General features: G+C 39.6%; 1 protein-coding gene across 1 annotated transcript in view; it reads right to left on the reverse strand.

The window, feature by feature from the left end:
* Nucleotides 1-24,811, reverse strand: part of KCNN2 (potassium calcium-activated channel subfamily N member 2) — a 210,983-nt gene that overhangs the window by 19,358 nt on the left and 166,814 nt on the right. The window contains exons 5-6 of the mRNA XM_089684727.1: nt 17,531-17,641; nt 8,062-8,189 (exon numbers count right to left, since the gene is read on the reverse strand). Of these exons, the coding sequence (XP_089540853.1) occupies nt 8,062-8,189; nt 17,531-17,641 (239 nt within the window). The remainder of the gene's footprint in view (nt 1-8,061; nt 8,190-17,530; nt 17,642-24,811) is intronic.

Raw genomic sequence — 24,811 nt, forward strand, 5'->3', positions numbered from 1 at the left:
AGTGTGGACTTTCGAACTCAGAATTTCACTTATCACAGGTTACAATCATGACTTCGGTTAAGTTTCCATGACAGCAATCATATCAGTAACTGGTATGTGATTGACAGGACAGCAGCCCATCTTGAGGAACTGGCATCCCTTCAAGCATTAAAGAGAAAAAATCAGTCCTTGGCATGCAGTAGTAAAGATTCTTCACAAGGTTTTAAATAACAGCTGATACAGTGTAACTTACTTCCGAGCTCTATTTTCATTTGGGTGAAAAAAAGAAAACAAAACAAAGGAAAGCCTGTTTAAAATATACTGCAAAGAGGTACACATGTTATGGGAAAGTTAGAGAATACACTTTTTTTCTTTTGGAAACTGCAACTTTTTTTATTATTTGACCGGTAAATTATATTTTCAAGTTTGTGTTCCTTTATCACAGCAATTCCATTTAACTGTACTTGTTTTCCATTCTTGCTCATCATAGCAATTGCTAAATGCTTGTGAAATGTTATTACCGAAAGCATGCAACCATTTTTTACGGTCAAAAGAAATTCAATCACTTGTAAACAAAGCCTTATAATTGCACTGTGGTATCCGTACCAAAATAAAATATTTTTCATCTTTAAATATGTATTATATATTTTGAAGATCATTAGATAAAATATTAAGGTATTTTATGCCATTTCAATTGTTATAGGGCAGAAAATGCTTGGGGCTTTTTCTCACTTGATTTCCATTGTCTGTTTAGAATATTGGGCACATAAACATACATTAAAAAAAAAAAAGTTCTACAAACTCTGTTGACTTTAGAAACACACAGAATATAGTGCTATATGATAAAACGGTTGTAGTAGCAGCTATGTATAGACAAGGACGTTAGGTCTTAATCATGTAAATAAGCAGGTAAATTGAGTTTTACTACCTTTACAAATTTGAAGTTCCCAATGCCACCCCCACCTTCAAGCTTACTCCTCATTGTACTATAATCTGCCACTGGAAATCCAAAGAACATCTTTAAATATCACTAATTTTTTTTTATGAAGAGGTGAGCAAAACCTTGGACACAGGGGTGGCAGTGGACATGGTATACTTGGATTTTGCAAAAGCGTTTGACACAGTTCCCCACACACAGCTAATATGTAAGGTAAAGTCTACGGGCTTGGAAAAATATGTATGGAAATGGATAGAAAACTGGCTAAAAGATCGTATTCAGAGAGTAGTGGTTAATGATTCATACTCTGAATGGTCTAAGGTTGTCAGTGGTGTACCCCAGGGTTCAGTGTTGGGACCCTTACTTTTTAATATATTTATAAACAATATAGGGTCTGGGATTAAAAATATAAAATTTCAGTCTTTGCTGATGACACTGAGCTGTGCAGTGGAATAACGTCTTTACAGGATGTCTTCAACTTACAAGCTGACCTCAATGCACTGTTTAATTGGGCAACTACAGTGGGGCAAAAAAGTATTTAGTCAGCCACCAATTGTGCAAGTTCTCCCACTTAAAAAGGTGAGAGAGGCCTGTAATTGGCATCATAGGTAGACCTCAACTATGAGAGACAAAATGAGAAAACAAATCCAGAAAATCACATTGGCTGATTTGGAAAGAACTTATTTGCAAATTATGGTGGAAAATAAGTATTTGGTCAATATCAAAAGTTCATCTCAATACTTTGTTATATATCCTTTGTTGACAATGACAGAGGTCAAACGTTTCCTGTAAGTCTTCACAAGGTTGGCACACACTGTTGCTGGTATGTTGGCCCATTCCTCCATGCAGATCTCCTCTAGAGCAGTGATGTTTTCGGGCTGTCGCTAGGCAACATGGACTTTCAACTCCCTCCAAAGGTTTTCTATGGGGGTGAGATCTGGAGACTGGCTAGGCCACTCCAGGACCTTGAAATGCTTCTTACGAAGCCACTCCTTTGTTGCCCGGGCGGTATGTTTGGGATCATTGTCATGTTGGAAGACCCAGCCACGTTTCATCTTCAATGCCCTTGCTGATGGAAGGAGGTTTGCACTCAAAATCTCACGATACATGGCCCCATTCATTCTGTCCTGTACATGGATCAGTCACCTTGGTCCCTTTGCGGAGAAACAGCCCCAAAGCATGATGTTGCCACCCCCATGCTTCACAGTAGGTATGGTGTTCTTTGGATGCAACTCAGCATTCTCTCTCCTCCAAACACGACGAGTTGTGTTTCTACCAAACGGTTCTATTTTGGTTTCATCTGACCATATGACATTCTCCCAATCCTCTTCTGGATCATCCAAATTCTCTCTAGCAAACTTCAGACGGGCCCAGACATGTACTGGCTTAAGCAGGGGGACACGTCTGGCACTGCAGGATCTGAGTCCCTGGCGGCGTAGTGTGTTACTGATGGTAGCCTTTGTTACGTTGGTCCCAGCTCTCTGCAGGTCATTCACTAGGTCCCCCCGTGTGGTCCTGGGATTTTTGTTCACCGTTCTTGTGATCATTTTGACCCCACGGGGTGAGATCTTGCGTGGAGCCCCAGATCGAGGGAGATTATCAGTGGTCTTGTATGTCTTCCATTTTCTAATTATTGCTCCCACAGTTGATTTGTTCACACCAAGCTGCTTGCCTATTGCAGATTCAGTCTTCCCAGCCTGGTGCAGGTCTACAATTTTGTTTCTGGTGTCCTTCGACAGCTCTTTGGTCTTCACCATAGTGGAGTTTGGAGTGTGACTGTTTGAGGTTGTGGACAGATGTATTTTATACTGATAACAAGTTCAAACAGGTGCCATTGATACAGGTAATGAGTGCAGGACAGAGGAGTCTCTTAAAGAAGAAGGTACAGGTCTGTGAGAGCCAGAAATCTTGCTTGTTTGTAGGTGACCAAATACTTATTTTCCACCATAATTTGCAAATAAATTCTTTCCAAATCAGCCAATGTGATTGTCTGGATTTTTTTTCTCATTTTGTCTCTCATAGTTGAGGTCTACCTATGATGCCAATTACAGGCTTCTCTCATCTTTTTAAGTGGGAGAACTTGCACAATTGGTGGCTGACTAAATACTTTTTTGCCCCACTGTATGTGTAAAATGAGGTTTAATGTTAATAAATTTAAGGTTATGCACTTGGTGGCTAAGAATATGCATGCATCATACATACTAGGGGGGGTACAACTGGGGGAATCAATGGTGGAGAAGGATCTGGGAGTTCTGGTAGACCACAAGCTTAGTAATGGCATGCAATGCCAAGCTGCGGTTTCTAAAGCGAGCAAAATCCTCTCTGGTATTAAAAGAGGTATAGACTCCAGAGAGAGAGATATCATTTTACCAATGTACAAATCATTAGTAATACCTCATCTGGAATATGCAGTTCAGTTTTAGGCACCAATTCACAAAAAGAACATTGGGGAACTGGAGAAAGTACAGAGAAGGGCAACCAAATGGATAAGAGGCATGGTGGAGCTCAGCTATGAGGAAAGATTAGAGGAACTGAATTTATTCTCTATTGAGAAGAGGGGATTAAAGGGGGATATGATCAACATGTATAAATACATCAGTGGTTCATATAGGGAACTCGGTGTAGAGTTATTTACCCTGAGGACATCACAGAGGACAAGGGGGCACTCTTTACGTCTGGAGAAAAAGAAAATTAATCTCTAAACACGAAAAGGTTTCTTCACAGTGAGAACTGTGAAAATGTGGAATAGACTCCCCCAAGAGTTGGTTCTGGCCAGCTTAGTGGATTGCTTTAGAAAAGGTCTGATTCTCTTAGATACACAGAATATAACTGGATACTAACATTTATAGGTAAAGTTGATCCAGGGAATATCCGATTGCCTCTTGGGGGATCAAGAAGGATTTTTTTCCCCTGCAGGAGCAAATTGGGTCATGCTTTGCTGGGTTTTTTTGCCTTCCTCTGGATCAACTGTGGGTATAGGATTATAACTTTTTTTTTTAATGGTTGAACTGGATGGATGTTTGTCTTTTTTCAGCCAGACTAACTATGTAACTATATTCAGTGACTACTTATCAACCAGCAACTGTTGTACACTACAATATTAGGAGTGCAGGGGTCAAGATTATATAATATACTTAGAATGCAGTGGTCAGGAGTATGTCATAAGCAGCCCAGCATACAGATTGCAGTTGCCAGTTAAAGCAACCTATTAGAACCATCCATATATGATTCCATCAATGAATGGTATGCCAGTCATATAATGCACTTGGTATAGAGCAATATGAATGTGCATAGTATCTCCCTTTTTTTTTTTAATGGTTGAACTGGATGGACTATTGTCTTTTTTCAGCCAGAGTAACTATTTAACTCTTTGTTAGCTAAAAAATATAAAATTTTCTTGCATGCTACCTGGTCCTTCTTATGGGACAGGGATTAGGATGAGCATGGAAAATGGGTTAATACCAAGAAGTAGAATGCAACAGCGAGTCTTCTCATGATGGAGCAGGCTCACTTATGTAGTTGTGTAGATCTAGTAACTCACATAGAGGAAAGGAGCTGACACCTGTGGTAGACCTAATTCAACAGTAAAGCAGTGGTATCACCTGATTCTGGAAGAAGCACTGATAGCCCTGCTTACCAAAAATATAAAGCAGATTGTTCCATAAATAGCAACACTAAAAAATGGAAAGGCAGACTGTAGAAAGCCAGCGTTAAAGCGATCTGCTAACAAATATATTTTTGTGTCTGAAACACTAACAAGTAGGCCCATCTTCAATGCTAGCTAGCTGAATTATCCAGTGGCCTCTGTATATCTTGAGGGGACAGTATTTGTAGTATAACAGGGATTATTGGCCAACATACTGAGAAGAGCCAGAGACAGTGGAAAAGTGACCTCCTCACCAAGGTTTCTGCTGTATTGAATAATCTTGGTTGCAAAATCCTAGTCATTCCCACAGTCCTAACACACATGGTCAGTTAACAGGCATATCACCAAACTAATCTTGAGGTGTCTGTGTTTCTGCTGTTGAAGGAGCTTAAGAGTACAAGCTCCATGAGGTTAGCGACTTACAATTTAATATTGTATGTAGAGTTCTGCCTTACAGACATAAATGCATAAAACCATATTTTTAATTTATTAGGATCAGTCAGATTTCACTCCTTAGGCAAAAGCATACAAACTCCCTTTTCTCAGGTTACTTTAAATGAACATAGACGTCTGTTAGTATTCCAACTCAATTACAGACCTCTCCAAACTCATGCTAACAAACAAACAAGGCCAAAACTTCTTGCATCATTGCCTTTTATATAAACACAGGCAAATGAACATATACACAAATATACAACCTACTCCACAGAAAATGAACACTGGAAAAAATATGGAGGCTGTCAATGCTGAGGTTTTTTTCCTACAATTCTAAATTGGCTGGCTGCTTCAATGCTTTAGCAGAAAGTGTAGTCCTGACTCCCAATATATATACACCACTCAAACAAATGAAAGGAACACTTTTTAATTAGAGTATAGCATCAAGTCAAAGAAACTCCTGGGATATTGATCTGGTCAGTTAAGTAGCAGAGGGGGTTGTTAATGAGTTTTAGCTGCTTTGGTGTTAATTAAATTAACAACAGGTGCACTAGATGGGCAACAATGAGGCGAGCCCCAAAACAGGAATGGTTTTACAGGTGGAGACCACTGACATTTTTTTCCCTAGTCATCTTTTCTTACTGTTTTTCACTAGTTTTGCATTTTTACAGAGGTTGAACAGGCAGTCCAACTCCTCCAGGATGGCACATCATACATGCCATTGCCAGAAGGTTTGCTGTGTCTCCCAGCACAATCTCAAGAGCATGAAGGAGATTCCAAGAGACAGGCACTTACTCTAGGAGAGCTGGACAGGGCCGTAGAAGGTCCTTAACCCATCAGCAGGACCGGTATCTGCTCCTCTGTGCAAGGAGGAACAGGATGAGCATTGCCAGAGCCCTACAAAATGACCTCCAGCAGGCCACTGGTGTAAATGTCTCTGACCAGACAATCAGAAACAGACTTCATGAGGGTGGCCTGAGAGCCCGATGTCCTCTAGTGGGCGCTGTGCTCACTGCTCGGCACCACAGAGCTCAATTGGCATTTGCCATGGAACACCAGAATTGGCTGGTCCGCCACTGGCGCCCTGTGCTTTTCACACATGAGAGCAGGTTCAATGTGAGCACGTGACAGACCTGAAAGGGTTTGGAGAAGCCATTGAGAATGTTATTCTGCCTGTAACATTGTTCATCCTGACTGTTTTGGTGATGGGTTAGTGATGGTCTGGGGAGGCATATCCATGGAGGGATGCACAGACCTCTACAGGCTAGACAATGGCACCCTGACTGCCATTAATTATCGGGATGAAATACTTGGACCCATTGTCCGACCCTACGCTGGTGCAGTGGGTCCTGGGTTTTTCCTTGTGCATGACAATGCCCGGGCTCATGTGGCAAGGGTATTTCCAGTTAGTTCCTGGAGGATGAAGGAATTGATACAATAGTATGGCCCCTATGCTCGCCTGACCTAAATCCAATAGAACATCTCTGGGATATCATGTTTCGGTCCATCCGACACCACCAGGTTGCACCTCAGACTGTCCAGGACCTCAGTGATGTCTTGGTCTAGATCTAGGAGGAAATACCCCAGGACACAATCTGTCGTCTCTTTTGGAGCATGCCCCGACATTGTCAGGCATGCATACAAGCACGTGGGGGCCATACAAACTACTGAGTACCATTTTGAGTTTGTGCAATTAAATTTCAGCAAAATGGATTAGCCTGCTGCATTAGTTTTTCACTTTGATTTTTGGGCTGTCTTTGAATTCAGTCCTTTGTAGGTTGATAATTTTCATTTCCATCAAACGATGGGGCATCCTTACATTCCTAACAGATTACCTAGTCCATATCAGTATAGATATCCAGCATGATATTTTTCCCATTGAGATCTGATGTGTTTTCAAAGTGTTCCTTTAATTTTTTTGACCAGTATTCTTGTTCCAGTTCAGAGTCATAAAAAAAACTGAAGTTATATTGAATCAGCATGATTACCAGACAATTAGCATTTTCAGAATGACAGGTCAGCCTACATATTTGCTTTAGTGCAGATTTCCTTTAAGCAACAGTGATATCACAACCCTTCTGTGAAAGATATCCTACACTGTTAAACACGATAGACGCAAGAATGGCAAAAGAACCTGCATCAAAGTCAAACATGAATGGACGATTTTTGTGTAGAATCAAAATTCTTCCATATTTTGCATTCAGTTAAATAAAAAGCTCAAAAACTTTAAACTATATAAATAAAAAGCGTACTTTTATTTTATTGTTTAACATGTTTTTTTAATAGAACTTGGCATTCATTAGTATTGTATGTTGATTAAAGCAACTCAGTTTCTAAAATTAACCTGTACAATAAAAGACTTAATGCAAAGAAGACATTAAATGCTCACCTCTCCTGCAGCCCATGCCATTGATTATTGCATAACTGAAGAAAAACTGCCAGATTGGGTTAATGCGGTATTCAATTCTTCCGGGAGTGTCAATTTTCTGGTACCTTGCTGCATGCTGTGCTTATTCCCGTCTGCAGCTACACCATTACAAGACAGCGTATAGTGGTAAAGGAGCTGGCAGATCAAACCAATGAGCACAGTTGGGGACCAAGAATCTGAAATTCTCAAATGTTTTGGATACTGTTGGATCTGCAGTTATTGCACAGATCAGCAGCACAGGAAAAGAGAGGTTAGTATTCAATGTCTTCTTTGCAGACAGATTAATTTTATCAATAAAGTTGCTTTAAGAAAAATACAAGCTTAAAATTCCTTATGTAACACTCCAAATAGTCTTTACTAAGAAAAATATGGCTGTGTTTTTAAAGTAATAAAAAAGTATCATGTTCATTGAACACAAATCCAGATTCCAGTCTCAAAGTGATTTATAGATGTATTTATGAAAGTAGAGAAGTGGGAATGATGTCCAAGTAAAGATGATGTTTGCTTTATTCCACTGCAGGCACTTTGGTGTTCTGAACACCGGGTTGTCTCTCTCATGTTTGGCTGGCAGAAATTAATTGAGATTACTGCAGAAAAAATAATGTTACGTGTTGAGTTATAGCATTTGATACTTACTGATGGATAGCCTGCAAGAATTTGCGCTGATGTTTTCTCACTTTTGCATGGTCTATCTTTTTCACCAGTTTGGTATTTTTATAAATTAACCATGTTTCCCTGAGAACATTAGCTGCTGCATTTTTCACCTGTGAAGAGAACAAATACAAGACTAAATAAAACCATAAAACATGTTAGGACACACCAACCATTCCTAACAAACTCCGCTCCAGTCGCTGACTACTGCAAGACCTCCTATGGCTTCAGAAAGAATTACAATAAACAGTGGACCTCCTTTTTGCAGTTAGTATGGCATGGTGCCCCCTCTCAGCAGCTATAACACCTTCCACTCTTCGGGAAAGGCTTTCCAAAGGACTTTGTAGTAAAGCCTTTACTAAAGATTTTTAGTAAAGTCCTGGTATTGTGTGCCCACTCAGTCACTGTTATTGCACAATAAGCCTTGCTCACATTTTGGGGTACTAATTCATCTTAACCCCTTCCCGCTGACTGTATGCATATATGGGGCATCACAAAAGTTGATCTTTTTCTGTGGGGCTGCACATATGCGTATCTTTTTTTTTGCTGGGAGTGCACTGCACAGTGAACTCCAAGCACAAAGATCGGGCTATCACAGAGAGCCCCAGGTCTTGTACTAATGATCGGGACCTGGGAATCCCGATTTCGAGTCACCTGATTGCTGTTATAGCCTCTGATTGGCTATCACAATGATGAGTTGCTGTGAGCCTGCCCCTGTGTTTCTTTCCTCTTCTGAATGCAGAGGAAGAGACATTTTATCCTTCTCTTCATGCAGGAAAGGAAGATATACATGTAAAAAAGTGTGTAAAAATAAAATAAAGAATAAAAAATGAAGAAAAAAATAACTAGATCAAGGTTTGCCAGGGTTAGTTTTAAGAGTCAAAGTTGGGTCAAAGGTCAAGGTGGAGGTGAAAGGTCACGTCAACATATTCTGGGTACAATTTGAAAAAAATAATGAAAACAAATTTTTAATTTAGTATCAGTGTCATTAGTGTCAGTTAGTTTGTATATAGCAGAATAAAAAAATGTACACAGAACAAATAATATACACATATGTGGTATTGCTGCGATTGTAAAGGAGCAGTAGAATTTATTTTTGGTTGTTCTTTGGTGGTAAATTATAGTAATAGCAAGAAATATACAGCTAAATTAAAAAATATATATTTTTCTTTTTTAATATTTTGGGCAAGTTTTCCTTCGATATAAAAAAAAATCAGCAAATATCTGTTACGATTTTAAACCAAAAGAAACCCCCTTTCATCCTGAAAAAAAACAAGGTATAATCCACCTAAATACAAGTAGTTGTGATGATATGTATAATTTTACTTACATATGTCAAAGTTGCAAAATTGTGATTAGCCATTAACATTTGATTTACTCTCAGGCACTAATGGGTTAAAGGTGTTTTCTAGTATTGTGGTCAGCGATATTTGCTGGCCAATGAAGATTCTCCATAAAAAACTTGTTAAATAATGTTTTTATGGACTTGGCTTTATACATGCACATACAAACACACACACTCTACACAACAGAGTCATGCTGGAAGAGAAGCAGGTTCTACAGAAACTGTTGCAGCAAGTGCTCAATTGTCTAAAATACCTTTGTATGCCCTATCATTCACTGGAAATACCTAAGTTCAATAATTCATAGGGGTGTCTGCATACTTTTGCCATATAGGGAAGGTGTGATAGTCGGGTGTCCACAAATGTTAGCCATAAAATGTAGGTAGCCAGTGACCATAGGGTATATGGTAAGACTGCTTTAACAAAGAGGCAGAGAGAAAATGTATCATTCTAATTTTTAATGGGTCACTCAAGAGTGTTCTTTTCAGGAAATCACAGTTATACTTTTATAGCAAGGATCTGTAAAGTTGTTATATTACAGATTCTGCTATCTGGAAACCTGTTCAGAAGGGTGGGTCATGAAATTAGAAAAGAAAGTGTGGTCTTGCTAAGCCTCTAAGATAAAGATTTTCTTCTCATGTGTATAGCACGTATTCAGGGGAGTATTGTTCCCAGTAGAGGAAGAGTAGATACAGGGGTATTGAATTTTAGAGGTTAGCCACAGGGTTATTAGAGAGTGAGATATCAGTTAAATTAAACCATAGGTAAAACTTTTTTTTCTTCCTTTTCAAGCAAGGGAGGGTTATAATCCCTGTCAGATTTTCTTTTACCATCTGTGTCTGATTGCGGAGATTTCCCTTCACTTCCTGTCCCATAGCCAAACAAAAAAGTGAGAGGAAATCCCTGCAAGTTAAGGGAATCCCTTGGGGTCCCCCTGTTCACCAAAACTAGTGTCCCCATTGGAAGAATTCCTCTATTACTTTTCTGGGGACAACCCAAGATTTAGGATTTTCTTTTACTTTCAATAATAAAGGTAAACAGGACAAAAAGAGAGGGCGAATCTCCCTAACAGGGTAATGGACAGCAATAAAAAGTGACAGGGGTTCTAATCCATCTCCATTTTGTCCAGAACTTGTCTTTAGTTATACTTTATATGTGTTATAATTCAGGTAACCTGCTACCAAAAGGGAAGCAACACAGAGCATTCCCAGAAAATATGTATCAGGATGCCTGTATGGGCATTGCCAGCATACATTACTTTGTTGCAGAAAAAGTTTGGCAATGACAGATGGTGTTCTATACCATCGGGGCAAGATCTTGTAAGTGAATTCTTGGTATCTGCTGCAAATGGTGGCTTTATGAACAAAGAGCAAGATCCTCTTTTTTATGGCTATCTGAAGGTGTTCTGTGAGTTTCTTTCCCATTTTTGAAACTATGTCTGGTCAGGGTAGCTAATAATGCATGTTATGTCTATTACACTAGCTACAATTATTTTTATACCCCACACACACACACCAAGTGAAGATATTATACAGATTATGAAAAATGAAAATCTCTTTGAGTATAAAAATGGCACTTCTGTCAAAGGTTTCACAGAGTGTTAATTTGTAAAGTGATAGTTTCTCCTTACTGCTTGAAAAGCACAAAACTTTGTCTACTGTATTAACCTTTAGCTATATGCTGAGAGTGTCATCATAATTTGTTGCCTCAACCCTTTCAAATTGAAATAGGTATAACAATCATAAAAATGATCGCTATTTCCTCTAAGAATTTACTTAGATCTGAATATGCAAAAACTGCTTCAATTTATTTGTACTTCTATGAGCTATTTCCCAATCTGTGTTGCTGAAACCCAATGATTTAATAAACTTAAAGAGTACAATGCACTTAATGCACAAAGTGGACTGATAACATGCTTTTACAGAATACTTTCTGTACAAAACCTCTTAGCTAGACAAATGCTCAAAAAGCCCTTGACTACTCTACATCTCTGAAAGGTGCATAAAAGGCTTCACTTGGAATGCAGTTTTCAGTAACAGATTTGGTGTAAGACTATAGCTCCTACAGTAAAATATTATAAAGGCCTCATAATACTTTATAATATAGAAAATCCTAAAAAATTACTCTTAATATGATATATATATATATATATATATTTACACACAATAGTTTGTTTATAAAAGTTTTGCACCATACTTTGTGTTGAAACTGCCAACTGTAATCTCCATACAAGTACAGGTGACAACAAAGATAAACAACTGTGGAAGGGACAGAGTGTTGTCAACCTATACCAGGTAGTGTCTCATCTAGAATTCTCATGGCAGGATCATTAGGTATAACTAATATAACTATAATTTTTATAATGCTGAAAATTAGAATAACATGACAAAGCTTATATAATTTTCCAATGGTTGGGTTTACATCAGCATACAATGTTTTGTAAAGTATTATTATCTGCAAATTTGACTGAAAATAAAAAGGAGTTTGCCAGTTTCTGTCTATTCAGGTGTTTTCTGATGCGCTTAGAAACATTTTGGAATATTATAAAGTTCTATATACAGTATATAGAAATACAGTAATTCTGCTCTTTCTTTTTATATGCTGTCTTTCAAAACAAGAATGTACCCTATCTTTCCAAAAAAATGTTAACAGTTCAACTGTACAGGAAACTATCAATATTGTTAGGCTACATTGGATACAATCCTGGGATTCTTTTAACCAAAATCTGTATCTAAGAAGTCAATGAAGACAAGAAAAACATATTTAACTAAAATGCCTTTTGCAATATTAGGATTGAAAAGCATTCTCCAATAGTCACTATGAGGAATACAACTATCAACTCACCTTACCCAAACTGCAGCTGCTGCCAATTGTAAAGGTTTTCAAGGTCAAGTTATATAGAAGGCTGACAGCTATGGAAATATATAAACATGTAGCAGGACGTTAAAGGAAAACTACATTTTAATAATTTTTTAGGTTTATAAGCTCAGCTGATGCTTTATCACTTTATTTTATGTATATAAAATCTTTAATTTGCCACCCTGCTGCTTGGAGATTGTAAATTTAAAATATTAATGTAAAATATCTAATACTTACAGTAACTGATGAAACAAACAGGATAACAAATATTTTGAAATTGCAGTTTTTTAGTATTTAACATAATAAAAAAAGAAAATATATACAAAGATTATACTGTACATTTCGTTTATGTATACTAGTATTTAAAAACAAATAATAATGATTATAAATGGATTGATTAAAAGTGCCTCTATTATGCATGCATGGCTTTCTGCAATGCCATATTTGATTATATCAGGGTGGTTGGCCATCAGAAAGCAAATGCAAAATTGCTCTTCAGGCCACTCCACAGTTACTTAATAAGCTGTGATGCATGATTAAACAGAGTCATAGCCAAACTCTGCATAAGATTCAACTGTAAGTAAACTCATTATACTTTACCAAGAAGAGGTAATCATTACCCATTTGAGTAGTCACTAATGTATTTTTTTTTTATTTTGAGTGACAGTCACTAAAACTGCAACGCTTAGAAGCAAAATATTATGATAGCATAAATGTATAATGTTAATAGTTATTATTACATCACCCATGTTTAGATCACAGCGGCTACCCAAGGGGATTTGGACTGCAGCTGGAATCCCAGAATTTTAGTATCTAGAAAGTCTTAGATTGGATAGTATATTGAATAAATGTTTCTGTGAAAGTATATTTATAAGGATTGCAAAGCAATGGCAAGCATATTGGAGAGTCCCTGAAAACATAAGCCAAGGACCCGGAAGAGATATGGGAAGCATAGAACATGTACATTACTCTTTAATATTGGCCCATATAAGGTGTACAAAATTGGTAATTAAGCCTAGTTTTTATTGGCCAGCACACCAGACATATGGACAGGACACCACATATTGTATATAAACCACATATATAACCCAAGTACTTGCTGTGGTGGGTCACTGACACCAAGATTTGGAGGTGGCTACATTAACACCCCTGAACTCCAAGAACATAACACCTGGAAAAGTCAATTCACACAAAGTGTTATTCTGCTGCATGTGTTTGAATTATCAGTGCAAACCCGTGTTTGATTTATATCTTGAAGTAAAATATCATGCGGAAAACCTTCCAAAAACAAAATGATAAAGCCATAATCAACTTAAATTACTGTATTTCATACAGGACTAGTCCTGCAAGGTAAATAACAAAAAGTGCGCTGCTAATAAATAAGCCATACAATCCATAGAAAAATAACGTGTATAATCTTCTCCAGATGTAGGGAGTGGGCAGTCTAAAATGATGCAGAGATCAGCACTCGTATGGTAATTAGTGAGTGCCGTTCTCTGCAGCATTCTTGTGTGAGTACAGACCAGGGCAAACAAAGTGAGTATAATGAAGTTGGCCATCAATCTACCTGGAAAAGAACTATCCATTGAAGGAATGGACCTCTTATAGGGGACAGCGCTGGATTAAAGATGAGTGTTTCAGCAAAAGCTGCTATTCTTTAAAGTGTTTTGAAACTGAAGATCTGTTTTAAACAATAACAAAAAATTGGAAGAGTATTCCCATAAAATGTAAATCATATAAAAAATAAAAAGAGTGGTGCACTTAAGCCACGGCCCCAATGTGTTTCACCTAGAATAGGGCTTAATCATGTGAATACCTATGATAATAGAATAATAGTTTTACAGAAAAAAAAATGCATGAGCTCTAAAGTAGGTTTTCAACCCAACGGCCATACCCTATGTGCACAGGCCACCTGCACTAAAGAGAACAGAGCTTATCTGGTAAGCAAAAGCAACTCTGATACTTCTCATAGAATTTTCTCCTGCATTTATATGTTCCTAGATTTACACAGATTTAGCCACGTAACACCATCCTTAACATCCACAGGAATGTGTAAATGCAGCTAGGCTATAAACATCTAGATGCTGGTGAATGCCTAGGTCTGCATTCAACCATAACAAAGCATTGAAATGCCTCACAGATGCACTTTGAAATTAGCTCAAAAAGCACTTGGATTCATGTATTTTAAAGCAATACTAAAGGTTAATTTTTTTTTCCTGAAAATACCAAACATGTTATACTTACCTGTTCTGTGCAGTGGTTTTGCACACTGCAGCCTGCATCCTCATCTTCTCGGGTCTCCCACCAGTGCTCCTGGCTCCTCCTTTCTGTTGGGTGCCCCCATAGCAAGCAGCTTGCTATGGGGGCACCAGAGCAGGTGTGTTCCCAAGCCGCTGCTCCTTGTGTCTATTCACACACAGAGCCGCAGCTTGGCCCTATGCCCCCTCTCTCTCATCATTGGCTGACTGGCTGTGATTGATAGCAGTGGGAGCCAATGGCTCTCACTTGCTGTCTTAGCCAATGACAAGGCAGAGTCCCGGGACAGCCGAGGCTTTAGTGCACATCGATGGATCGTGATGGGGCTCGGGTAAGTATTGATTGGGCTGGGGGCACTGCTGCACACAGAAGTCATAGAATGCATGAAGCTAAAAAACCTTCAGCCTTTACAACCAGTTTAACTCCTGTGTGCACTAAGACTTAGAAACATCTGCTGTGTGTTTACAATAGGGCACTGGCAGCCCGCCAAATATTCTAGCACAATAGAAAGTAATAGAAAAAGAACTAAGATTGCTGTGCTGTGTTTTTAATTTGAAGACATGTTTCACCACTAAGCATATAGCTACTGAGGTGAGTGGGGACTTGTATTAAAGTGCTTTTACTGCTTGTTCAAAATATTTAAATTCTTTAGGGTGCATAGTCTGGGCACAGGTTCAGTTTAACAAGTACTCTGTGTGCTTATACAGTTTTAGGTAGTAAGAGTGTCTCTTTAAAGTAGACCTGTAAAAAAAAAACACACATGAACGAACCTCTAGAAATGTTAATTGCGCCTAAGTTCCTATCTGTGAGTTGAATTCCTCCTGAAAATTAGCCATGTGCATACTCCTACGCACTCCTGTTCTGTAGCTTAATAGCTGTATATTTGTAGCGTGAGGTCATCTAAGGCACTTTGCCTCTTACTACTAGTCTCATCAGATTTGGAATAAGATGTGGTGATGTTACTACTGTGCTGCACATTGTTTTACTTTCTGGAGAGGAATTTGTACCTGATGATCTGCAGTACAAAAATCTCTTTACTTCTTCTTGATTCATTCAGTGAATGTATGCTTTCTCCATTTCTCCTAATGCTTTCTGAATATTACCCCACCAGTCAACAAAGGATCAGCGCTATTATGAAGAAGCAGATCCATGCCTCTATCAGGATGGCTGTCCTCACACAAAGAAACAGTGCACAACAAGTCATGGTTCCTGAATATTACCCCACCAGTCATCGGGGCAGCAGCTCTAATATGAAGAAGCAGAGCCATGCCTCTACCAAGATAGCTGTCCTCACACAGAGGCACAGGGCACAAGTCATGACAAGTCGGTAAAGGGAACACGACCAGCTGCAGGGAGCCTACAGGCAATATTGGTCCTTTACCTTCTGCTTGCCGTTTCGTTTGCAATCTTTTTATTGAAGTTTTGACAATGTACGAAAGGTAAAAAAATTACAAAACTTCATCAAATGTTCACATATTCAAACAAGTGCTTCGCAACAGAGAGAAGTACAACAGTAGCAACAATCCCTGAGTTCTGCGTAGGGTAACACAATTGAGAATCACCAAGGTGAAGGGTGTCACCTGTAGGAGGTCCAGCAATGCCATGGTGACACTATCCAATAACTAACAGAGTTCACAAAAATTGTCCAAACAGGATGTGAAACCCAAGGTGGCTGACCCAGATACTCTGGGCGACCAGGTAAAGAAAAGAACAAAAAAAAGGGACAGGGAGAAAGACAATGACAGTGAGTGCCCCCACTCACCCCGACAGGCTCATATTTATGTTTAGCAGGTAACGCTTGTCTGGTATTTAATCCAAGAATCCCATATTGTTTTGAACAAGGGCATCTTATCCTGCAATATTACAGAGAGGCATTCATTGATTATGTTCCGAAACATTTTAGCCTTTAGTAAGTCAAATTGGACCATAGGGGATTTCCATGATCTGGCCACAAAAACAATTTGTATTAGGTTAAGCATAGCTGTGTTTCTCTGGCTGTTAGGAAAATCTAGTTGGAGTCTCTGCTTAACTGTGCTGTGATGGATTAGTCAGGTCTGCTCATGATGCTCTGGTGCTGCTGAGTTTGCCTTGAGTTCTGCCTGCCTTCAGGAAGCTATGAGAGCCTTCCAGGACCTGGGAGGGAACTAGGCAATGAGCAGCCTTGGCAAATGCAGGGGAGGACAGTCCCATTGCATGCTGGGACTGGTCTTTATCTTCTGTGAGCACATGGGTTCAGCATCTTTCCCAGGAGAGGATTGAACCAAGCCTGGAGACAAGCTTGCCTTACCTGGCACTGGCTGTCATGCGGTGGGTTGACCCTGGTTGTTCACTAAGCTGACTGAGGGGAGCTGTCTGCCAAAGCTCTGTTTGATATCACTGAAGGGTTTCACTTGAAAGATTGGAAGCAGGCAACCATTTTGTCCTTGGGCCTTATGAGTACAGACATTGAGGAATTTGGGGACTTTGTGTGCTTGCTACCTCCCCTGGTGCTAGTCAGCTTGAGTCTGAAAAGGAAAGGGAACACTGGCTAGTATTCTGAAGAGCTTGTTCAAGTGTTGCTACTGCAAAGGATTTTGCTCAGCTACGTTACCTTTGGGATGTTGCAGTATGTCATTGAGGAGCTCAACTCTGTAACTACTACTACTATAAAAAGGGACTTTGAGTACTCCTAAACTACTTGCTGCTACAACGGGAATGGAAAGTCTGCTATCTGGTTCAGCCAAGACTTCAAACTAAGAGATCAGCTAGATGTCCTCAGTCTGAATAGTTCTTATTTTGGAGTATCCTACTAAATTCCCCATCCCTATCCCCTGTTCTACAATTAAACTAAAAAAACAAACATCCCCTAGACTGATTATTGATTATTAACGAGTGGAAGAGTGTGTGTGTACTCGGCTGTGGAAAACTTGCCTGGCTGCTGGGGAAGAAGGGGGAAAACCTGGGCAAACTTACAAGTGGTCATTACGAGGGTCAGGTTACATAAATTATACACTTACTCTTTTAGTAAGCTGTGTATCCATCATGAAGTTATGAACATGTTTCTCTGCTTTGGTAAGTTCTAGCTTTCTTGCAACCACAGCTACAACGAGGGCAGTGCAGCCAGCACCCTGCAAACAAGAAGAATAAGAGATTTTCATTCCATGGTAATATAATAAAGAGAATATGTCACAAAAGAGTGTCTGAATTAATGATTTTATAAAATACAAAATGTGTCAAAATTATCGTACATACTGAGGCACACAGAAGGTTAAGAGCCCTGAAGAAATTGCTGAACATTTGGATAAAAGACACAAGCGGCACTGATATCCACTGTAAATTACACAGTAATGGCAGCATGAACCTAAAAAGTGAAAGCAGTTTCTGCAGTGTGTCACTCCCATCCATGGCACTTGTGATTTTTCCTCTCATGTGGCAACCTTGTTAAAAAGAAAAAGCGACTGAAAAATGAGACAAGGTATAAGTTAAGCAAGCTAAAAAGTTAAAAATAATGAGGTTTTATATTACTGTATTGCAGGACAAAAAAAAAAAAAGAGCTTTTAGAAAATTTTTACATTAGAGTGCACACAGACACCAAGAATCAAAGCTGGATGCCAGTCAATAGAGCCAGGTCTTTTTAATGTGTGTCTGGCACTGAAAATAAGTACCAGCAATCCTGGTCTGGCACAAAGTACATTAGTCACATACTCAGAACAAATCATTAAACCTACAGCTGATCACAGCAGTCATTTTGTGTTACATTGACTTCCTGTTGCAGTTGTCTAGCAGTCTATGAGGTTGATTTACTAAGTCCTCATACACACTTGATCACTTGATGTTTTTACAGCGGCTGTTTTTGGCGTTTGACGTGTTTTTCTACAGTCAATAAACTCCCCAGCATGTTATCCTATGTGTCCATGCACACATAGGCTGTAATCAACGTTTTTTGGCTGGGATGTTTTTAGGCTGGAAACCCCCCCCCCCAAAATTAGTGGGTTTCTAGAGGAATTTTTTAGCTGTAAAGACGCTCTAATGCGGCAAAACGCGGTAAAATGCTGCAAACCGGAATTTTTGGACTTTTTTTGACCAAGAAAAAAATTGGGGGGGGGGGTGTAGATGGCAAAAAAACACAAAAAACGCAAACGCAGAAAAACGCCCCTAAACGCTAATGCAAAAATGTTAACAAAGCTGAAAAACTAAAATTTTTACCATAACTTTGCACAGCTAACGTTACCAGCGTTGTCAAAACGTCAGGTGTGCTAAAGCTTCAACCCCGGTTCACATATATGGAACCGTGTGGGCCGCGTTTTGCATCAGCACGAGAGCCCATTCATTTGAATGGACTCCCGTGCCCATGACACACAGGGAAGAAGTCCCTGCACTTCTTTTGAAAACGCAGCCTGCACGGGAACCTCGGTTCCCAGTACGGTTGCATTTTCTAGTGCAGGCAGCGTGCCATTAAAACTAGTGGTACCCGCCTACGGGTCTGCATTCCTCTGTGCGGGTACTGCGGCTGCACGGATTTTCGTGCGGATCCGCAGCAGCACCACCCGCACAGATGTGAACCTAGGGTCATAGTGCAAAATCTGGTGCAGCTCTGCATAGAAACCAATCAGCTTCCAGATTTTCTTGTCAAAGCTTAATTGAACAAGCTGAAGTTAGAAGCTGATTGGCTATCATACACAGCTGCATCAGATTTTTCACGCTCCAGCTTTAGTAAATCAACCCCTATATATTAAATGCAGCTGATGTCGAAATAAAAAAAAATGAATCTGCCATCATCCAGGTAGATATAAATATCCATGACAGTGCTCCTAAGAACTCACTACCACAACATGCAGCAAAACTTTTGGTTGGCTCTAAGGACTCGTTCACAGTTTTTCTCGACACTTTCTGCTAGGTCAAAGTGAAATCAATTGTTCTCTATGTGCCCTGTTCACACCACAACACTAGTATCACATGCACATTTTTTCTAGGCAGGAATCTGCAATGTGTATAAAACTCATTGAAGCGCACATGAAAACTGATGTAAACTGATATCTCTGCAAATGAAATCCGTGCATCAGTTTTCAATGTTTTTTCTGCACGTATGGTGTGAACATATATGTTCTTGTTTATTTTAAGGGGCTCTGTAATATTCTTTTATATGTACATGTAAAATAAATCAGCTTGATGCAAATATATTTCTTGTTTGTATGTTTCTATGTTCAAAGTAGTTGTAACTCCTTAAAAATACCCAGTGAAGTGACTCGCTTCAGGTGATAAAAAAGATGAAACAAATCCTCCTATGTACGTTCTACCTGTTTATCTGTCCCTCTCCTCTGCAGCCATTCAAAGTAAAGAATTCACACATCATCTCTCAGCTTCAAAAGGTAGGGGGTGAGGATCTGTTTTCACACAATGCACAGCATATAACAGGGAGTTGAGTGCAATCTGAGACCTGAGTGGAGGAAAATGACACACCTACCTCTGCACAATCTCAAAGGGAAACATGCATAACTGAGACTGTCAATCACCATCTTTGTGTTGGGGGGAGGGGGGGCATCTCCCAGGATTGTTTGATGTCGGCACAGACTGCCAGAAGTGACTCACAAAGATAGCAAAGGAATGAGAGAGCATATAGAAATCACACTAGATGCTTTGAGGCAAGTACACACTATAGAAGGATATGTTTTGTTCATTTTTCATTTTAGGGGTTTCCAACCACTTTGATTTGCAATTATATTTTATTATATTATTGATTGGCAGCCTAATTTTCCAATTGTATACACTGTAACTCTATGATGTAGAACACCTATTAAAAACTCTGCACTACCTGTGTGGCTGATATGTCATCTCACCATCTGTTCACGAAACTAGCACTATGAAAAATAAGCAAGCTGCCATGGTTGACTTAAGCTGGCCATAGATGGATCAAAATTCGTCCAGTTCAGAAAGGGATTGGAAAAATGTAATCAGAGTATGCCTGTCCCTGTTTGACAGAAGTCGAAGGCTGACTTCAGTGTGCAACTACTCATCAGAACCAGATATCGCTGTCACAATACAATCTCCCGAGGCTGGTATTTATACTTCCACCTCATTTTTGTGGATGGAGGAATCTCTTTTTTTTTGTTCAGCCAAAAAACTACCCATCTATGGCTAGCTTTATTTTTGAAAATGGCCTTTCTCTGGTTTATAATACTTTCTGTTTCACTAGTTCAGAATAAGCATCCTATAAATGAAATTAGAATGCTTGATCTACATACAGTATATGGCCAAAAGAATGTGGACACTCAGCCAAATGATTGCGTTCAGGTGTTGGGTTTCCATGGCCATGGAATGGGTTTCCATGGCCGAGCAACTGCATCCAAGCCATACATCACCAAGTGCAATGCAAACAGTCAAATAGTCATTCCAGGTTAACATTCCAGGTTAATGAGTCAACAGATATTACGCATGCATGCCATGTTGTAGCATTGGTGGTGAAATTAATGAAAACTTTATTTGTTGTAAAAAGCTGGATGAAACAAGCAAAGGTCAAGGTATATTTAAATTTAAAGTGATATTAAAGGCAAGTAAAAAAACAAAACAAAACAAAAAAGTCATACTTACCTGCTCTGTGCAGCCCCTCCTCTTCTCGGGTCCCCTGCCGACGCTCCTGACCCCTTCCTCCTGCTGAATGTCCCCAGAGCAAGCAGCTAGCTATGGGGGCACCCAAGCAGCTCACTCCTGAGACACTGCTCTGCATGTCCATTCATACACAGAGCCACAGCTTGGCCCTCTCTCTCCTCACTGGCTCACTGGCTTTGATTGACAGCAGTGTCTCAATCAATGACGAGAGAGCTGAGGCTCTTGTGCACAATGCTGGATCACAATGGGGCTCAGGTAAGTATTGGGGGGGGCTGCACACAAAAGTTTTTTTTACCTCCATGCATAGAATACATGAAGGTAAAAAAAACATTGAGCCTTTACAACCACTTTAATGTTAATGTTGTGCATCTGGGAACAAAAGGTCTGTTGTGGAAGGAATGTGTTGGCATCTATACTTATGATACTCTATTAATGGTTGGCTCCTTGAGAGACTTTTCCTCTTTTGTAAAAAAAAAAAACACCTAATATTGGCACAACACACTGCTTTGTTCAGAAGTGCTTGTGTCAAAAACTCTTGACGCTAAATTGGAAAAAACGATACTGTAAAAATTGTTAACTTTTTTAAACAAAGTCACTCAAGAATGTTTAAAACCTCTCCTGCTACATACAGAAATTAGATGGCTTATTAGAGGATGAATTCTCCACAGTGTTTAAGCTGAAAGAAGAATTGAAGGAGTACTTTCAAGAAAATAGTGGTTTACTTTTGTGATCTGAACTAGAAGAATGGTTGCAAAAAATGCCTATTTAGTTGATGTTTTTTTAGCCCACAAACCAGTTGAATTAGTCTTGGTAAGGTCATGAAGAAAATTGTCTGACAAGATACATGTATTTAAAAGGAAACAGAATCTTTGGAAAATTCATGTTGCAAATTTAAATCTTGAGATGTTTCTTCTGTTGTTTGGGCTTGGAAGGGAGGAAAGACATCGGCAAGTTTAAAGTCTAATTGAAACCCACCTGAATGTATTGCAGAATGAAATTGTACCTTATTTTTCTTTCCTTTGTAAGTAGGTGACTGAGTGAAGTGCCCTTTATTTCTTTCTTTTGCTTAGTTTGAGAAGTTGGAGAACTTTGCACAGCTACACCCAAGGTTTACTGATCCGTCACTGGACAAATTCTGGATTTTTGCGAATATAGTGTTAAGCTATTCATAGAAGGCCATGAATAGGATTTTCATCTCTTCTCTCATTCCTCTGCTATCTGCATAAGTCAATCTATGCCAACAGCAGACAATCCTAGGAGAAGGCCCCATCCCCCACCAGCACACAGCAGGTAATTGACAGCCTCAGCTGTGCATGTTTCGCTGTGAGACTGTGTAAGGCTTGGTTCACACCTGTGCAGGTAGTGTCGCTCAGGACCCACACAGATACTTGCAGCCACACCACCCACACAGAGGAATGTGGGACCCACATTCTAACGGCACGCCACCTGCACTGGAAATCGCAACAGTACTGAGAACCTCAATTCCCATGCAGGCTGCGATTTCCCAAGTAGTTCAGGGACTTCTGTGTCTCCCAGGGCATGGGAGTCCATTCAAATGAATGGGGTCCTGTGCCCGCGCAAATCAGGGCCTGCCTTGCCACACATATGTGAACCAGGGGTAAAGGTGGAGGGGTGTCCATTCCCTCCACTCAGGTCTCAGGTTACACATCAGAGTGGATATCTGATGTTACACATTGCAAAGCATAGAGCTTCCTGGAGAAATGCTGTCTAAAATTCTGTACTTGAAATGGCTGTGGAGGAGAGAGTGCTACAGATAAACAGGTACAACAAATGCAGGAGATTTGTTTCACCATGGTGTATCACCTTAGGCTAGTCAATTCAGTGGATATCTGTAAGGGTTTACAACCACATTAGCAGGCATCAAAAGAAAAGACAGAAATAGTCTAATTTTAGTTCAAGATGTCCCCAAGAATGCAATAGAAGGGACATTTTCCAATAAGGACACTAGTTCTGGTGAAATTGAATGCTTTAGATCAGGGGTATCAAACACAATTTCATCACAGGCCACATCAGCATTATGGTTGCCCTCAAAGGGCCAATTGTATCTATAGGACTAGATGTTCAGAGTCAAGAGTACCCTCCCTTACAACACAATGCACCCCCCTTACCATGTGCTGCTGCCGGGAAGAAGCTGGGAGCAGAGCTGGGAAGCAGAAAGTGCAGGGTCTGGAGGAGGACCTCCAGAGGAGGGCTGGAGCCAGCTGCCGAAGTCTGCTGAATGCCAAGACCAGGGGAGGTGGACATGAGGGGGTGCTGCAGCTTCACAGAGAGGTGCAAGGTCTGTAGGAGTTCTGTCCTCCTCTCTGCTGCTGACTGCTGAGATCGGAGGGAAGAGACAAGCCTCTCCCTGGCTTCCCAGAGAAGCACAGGATCTGGTGGAGGCGTTCTGTCTTCCTTTCTCCTGCCGACTGCTGACACAAGGTGGGTGGAAAGGGGGTGCTGAAGCTGCAGGACAGGTGTGAGGGCCACATGAAATGGCCTGGCGGGCCGGATTCTACCAGCGGGCCTTGTGTTTGACACATGTGCTTCAGATCAAAGCATTTTCATGAGTTAGAATGGCCCAGTCAAAGCCCAGATCTAAATCCAATTGAGAATCTGTGGCAAGACTTGAAAATTGCTGTTCACAGACGCTCTCCATCCAATCTGACAGAGCTTGAGCTATTTTGCAAAGAAGAATGGGCAACAATTTCACTCTCTAGATGTGCAAAGCTGGTAGAGACATCCCCAAAAAGACTTGCAGCTTTAATTGAAGCGAAAGGTGGTTCTACTAAGTATTGATTTCGGGGGGCTGAATACAAATGCACACCACACTTTTCAGATATTTATTCGTAAAACATTTTGAAGACCATTTATCATTTTCCTTCCACTTCACAATTATGTGCCATTTTGTGTTGATCTATCACATAAAATCCCAATAAAATACATTTACGTTTTCGGTTGTAACATGACAAAATGTGGAAAATTTCAAGGGGTATAAATACTTTTTCAAGGCACTGTAAATATATATATATATAAAAAAAATAAATAAATATATATATATATATATATATATATATATATATATATATATATATAAATAAAATTTGTGTAGGGCGAACTTTAACTTTAATATTTTATTAATATTTTCAGTGTAGTGTCAGGTACTGAGGAGACCAGCTGCTTAATAAATTGATTTTCTGTTACTGAAATCCCGCTTTGTCTTACGAGATTACAATAACAGGAAGTGTTTTTCACAGTTCAAACTGTTTGTAGATTGCTTCACTCCTCAAAAGAAGAGGTAATCTACTCCACTTCATAAACAGGCACTCAGAGGAGAGCGAACTCCCCTGAGAATGCTTGAGAACTCAGCTGTTTGATAATCAAACACCTAAATTTGCATGGATTTCTTTTCTCTTCCTGTTTGGTTATGGGACAGGAAGTGAAGGGAAATTTCTGTAATGGGAAACAGATGGTGAAAGATAAATCTGCCAGGGGTTTTAACCCTCCCTTGCTCTATCCAAAATGAAAAAAAAATGTTTTACTTATAGTTTTACTTCAATATTTATTCTATTATATTTCTACAAATATTTGTTATTACATCTACAGCTCACTGATCACACTATGTGAGCTGTAGATCAAGAAATTGTTTTAGAGGTTCCTGAGATCTCAAACGTCTTTTCAGGAGTTCCTTC

The sequence above is a fragment of the Staurois parvus genome, unplaced genomic scaffold (assembly GCF_062004578.1).
Source record: "Staurois parvus isolate SC_StPar_1 unplaced genomic scaffold, SC_StPar_1.0 ptg000354l, whole genome shotgun sequence".
NCBI classification, from domain to species: domain Eukaryota; kingdom Metazoa; phylum Chordata; class Amphibia; order Anura; family Ranidae; genus Staurois; species Staurois parvus.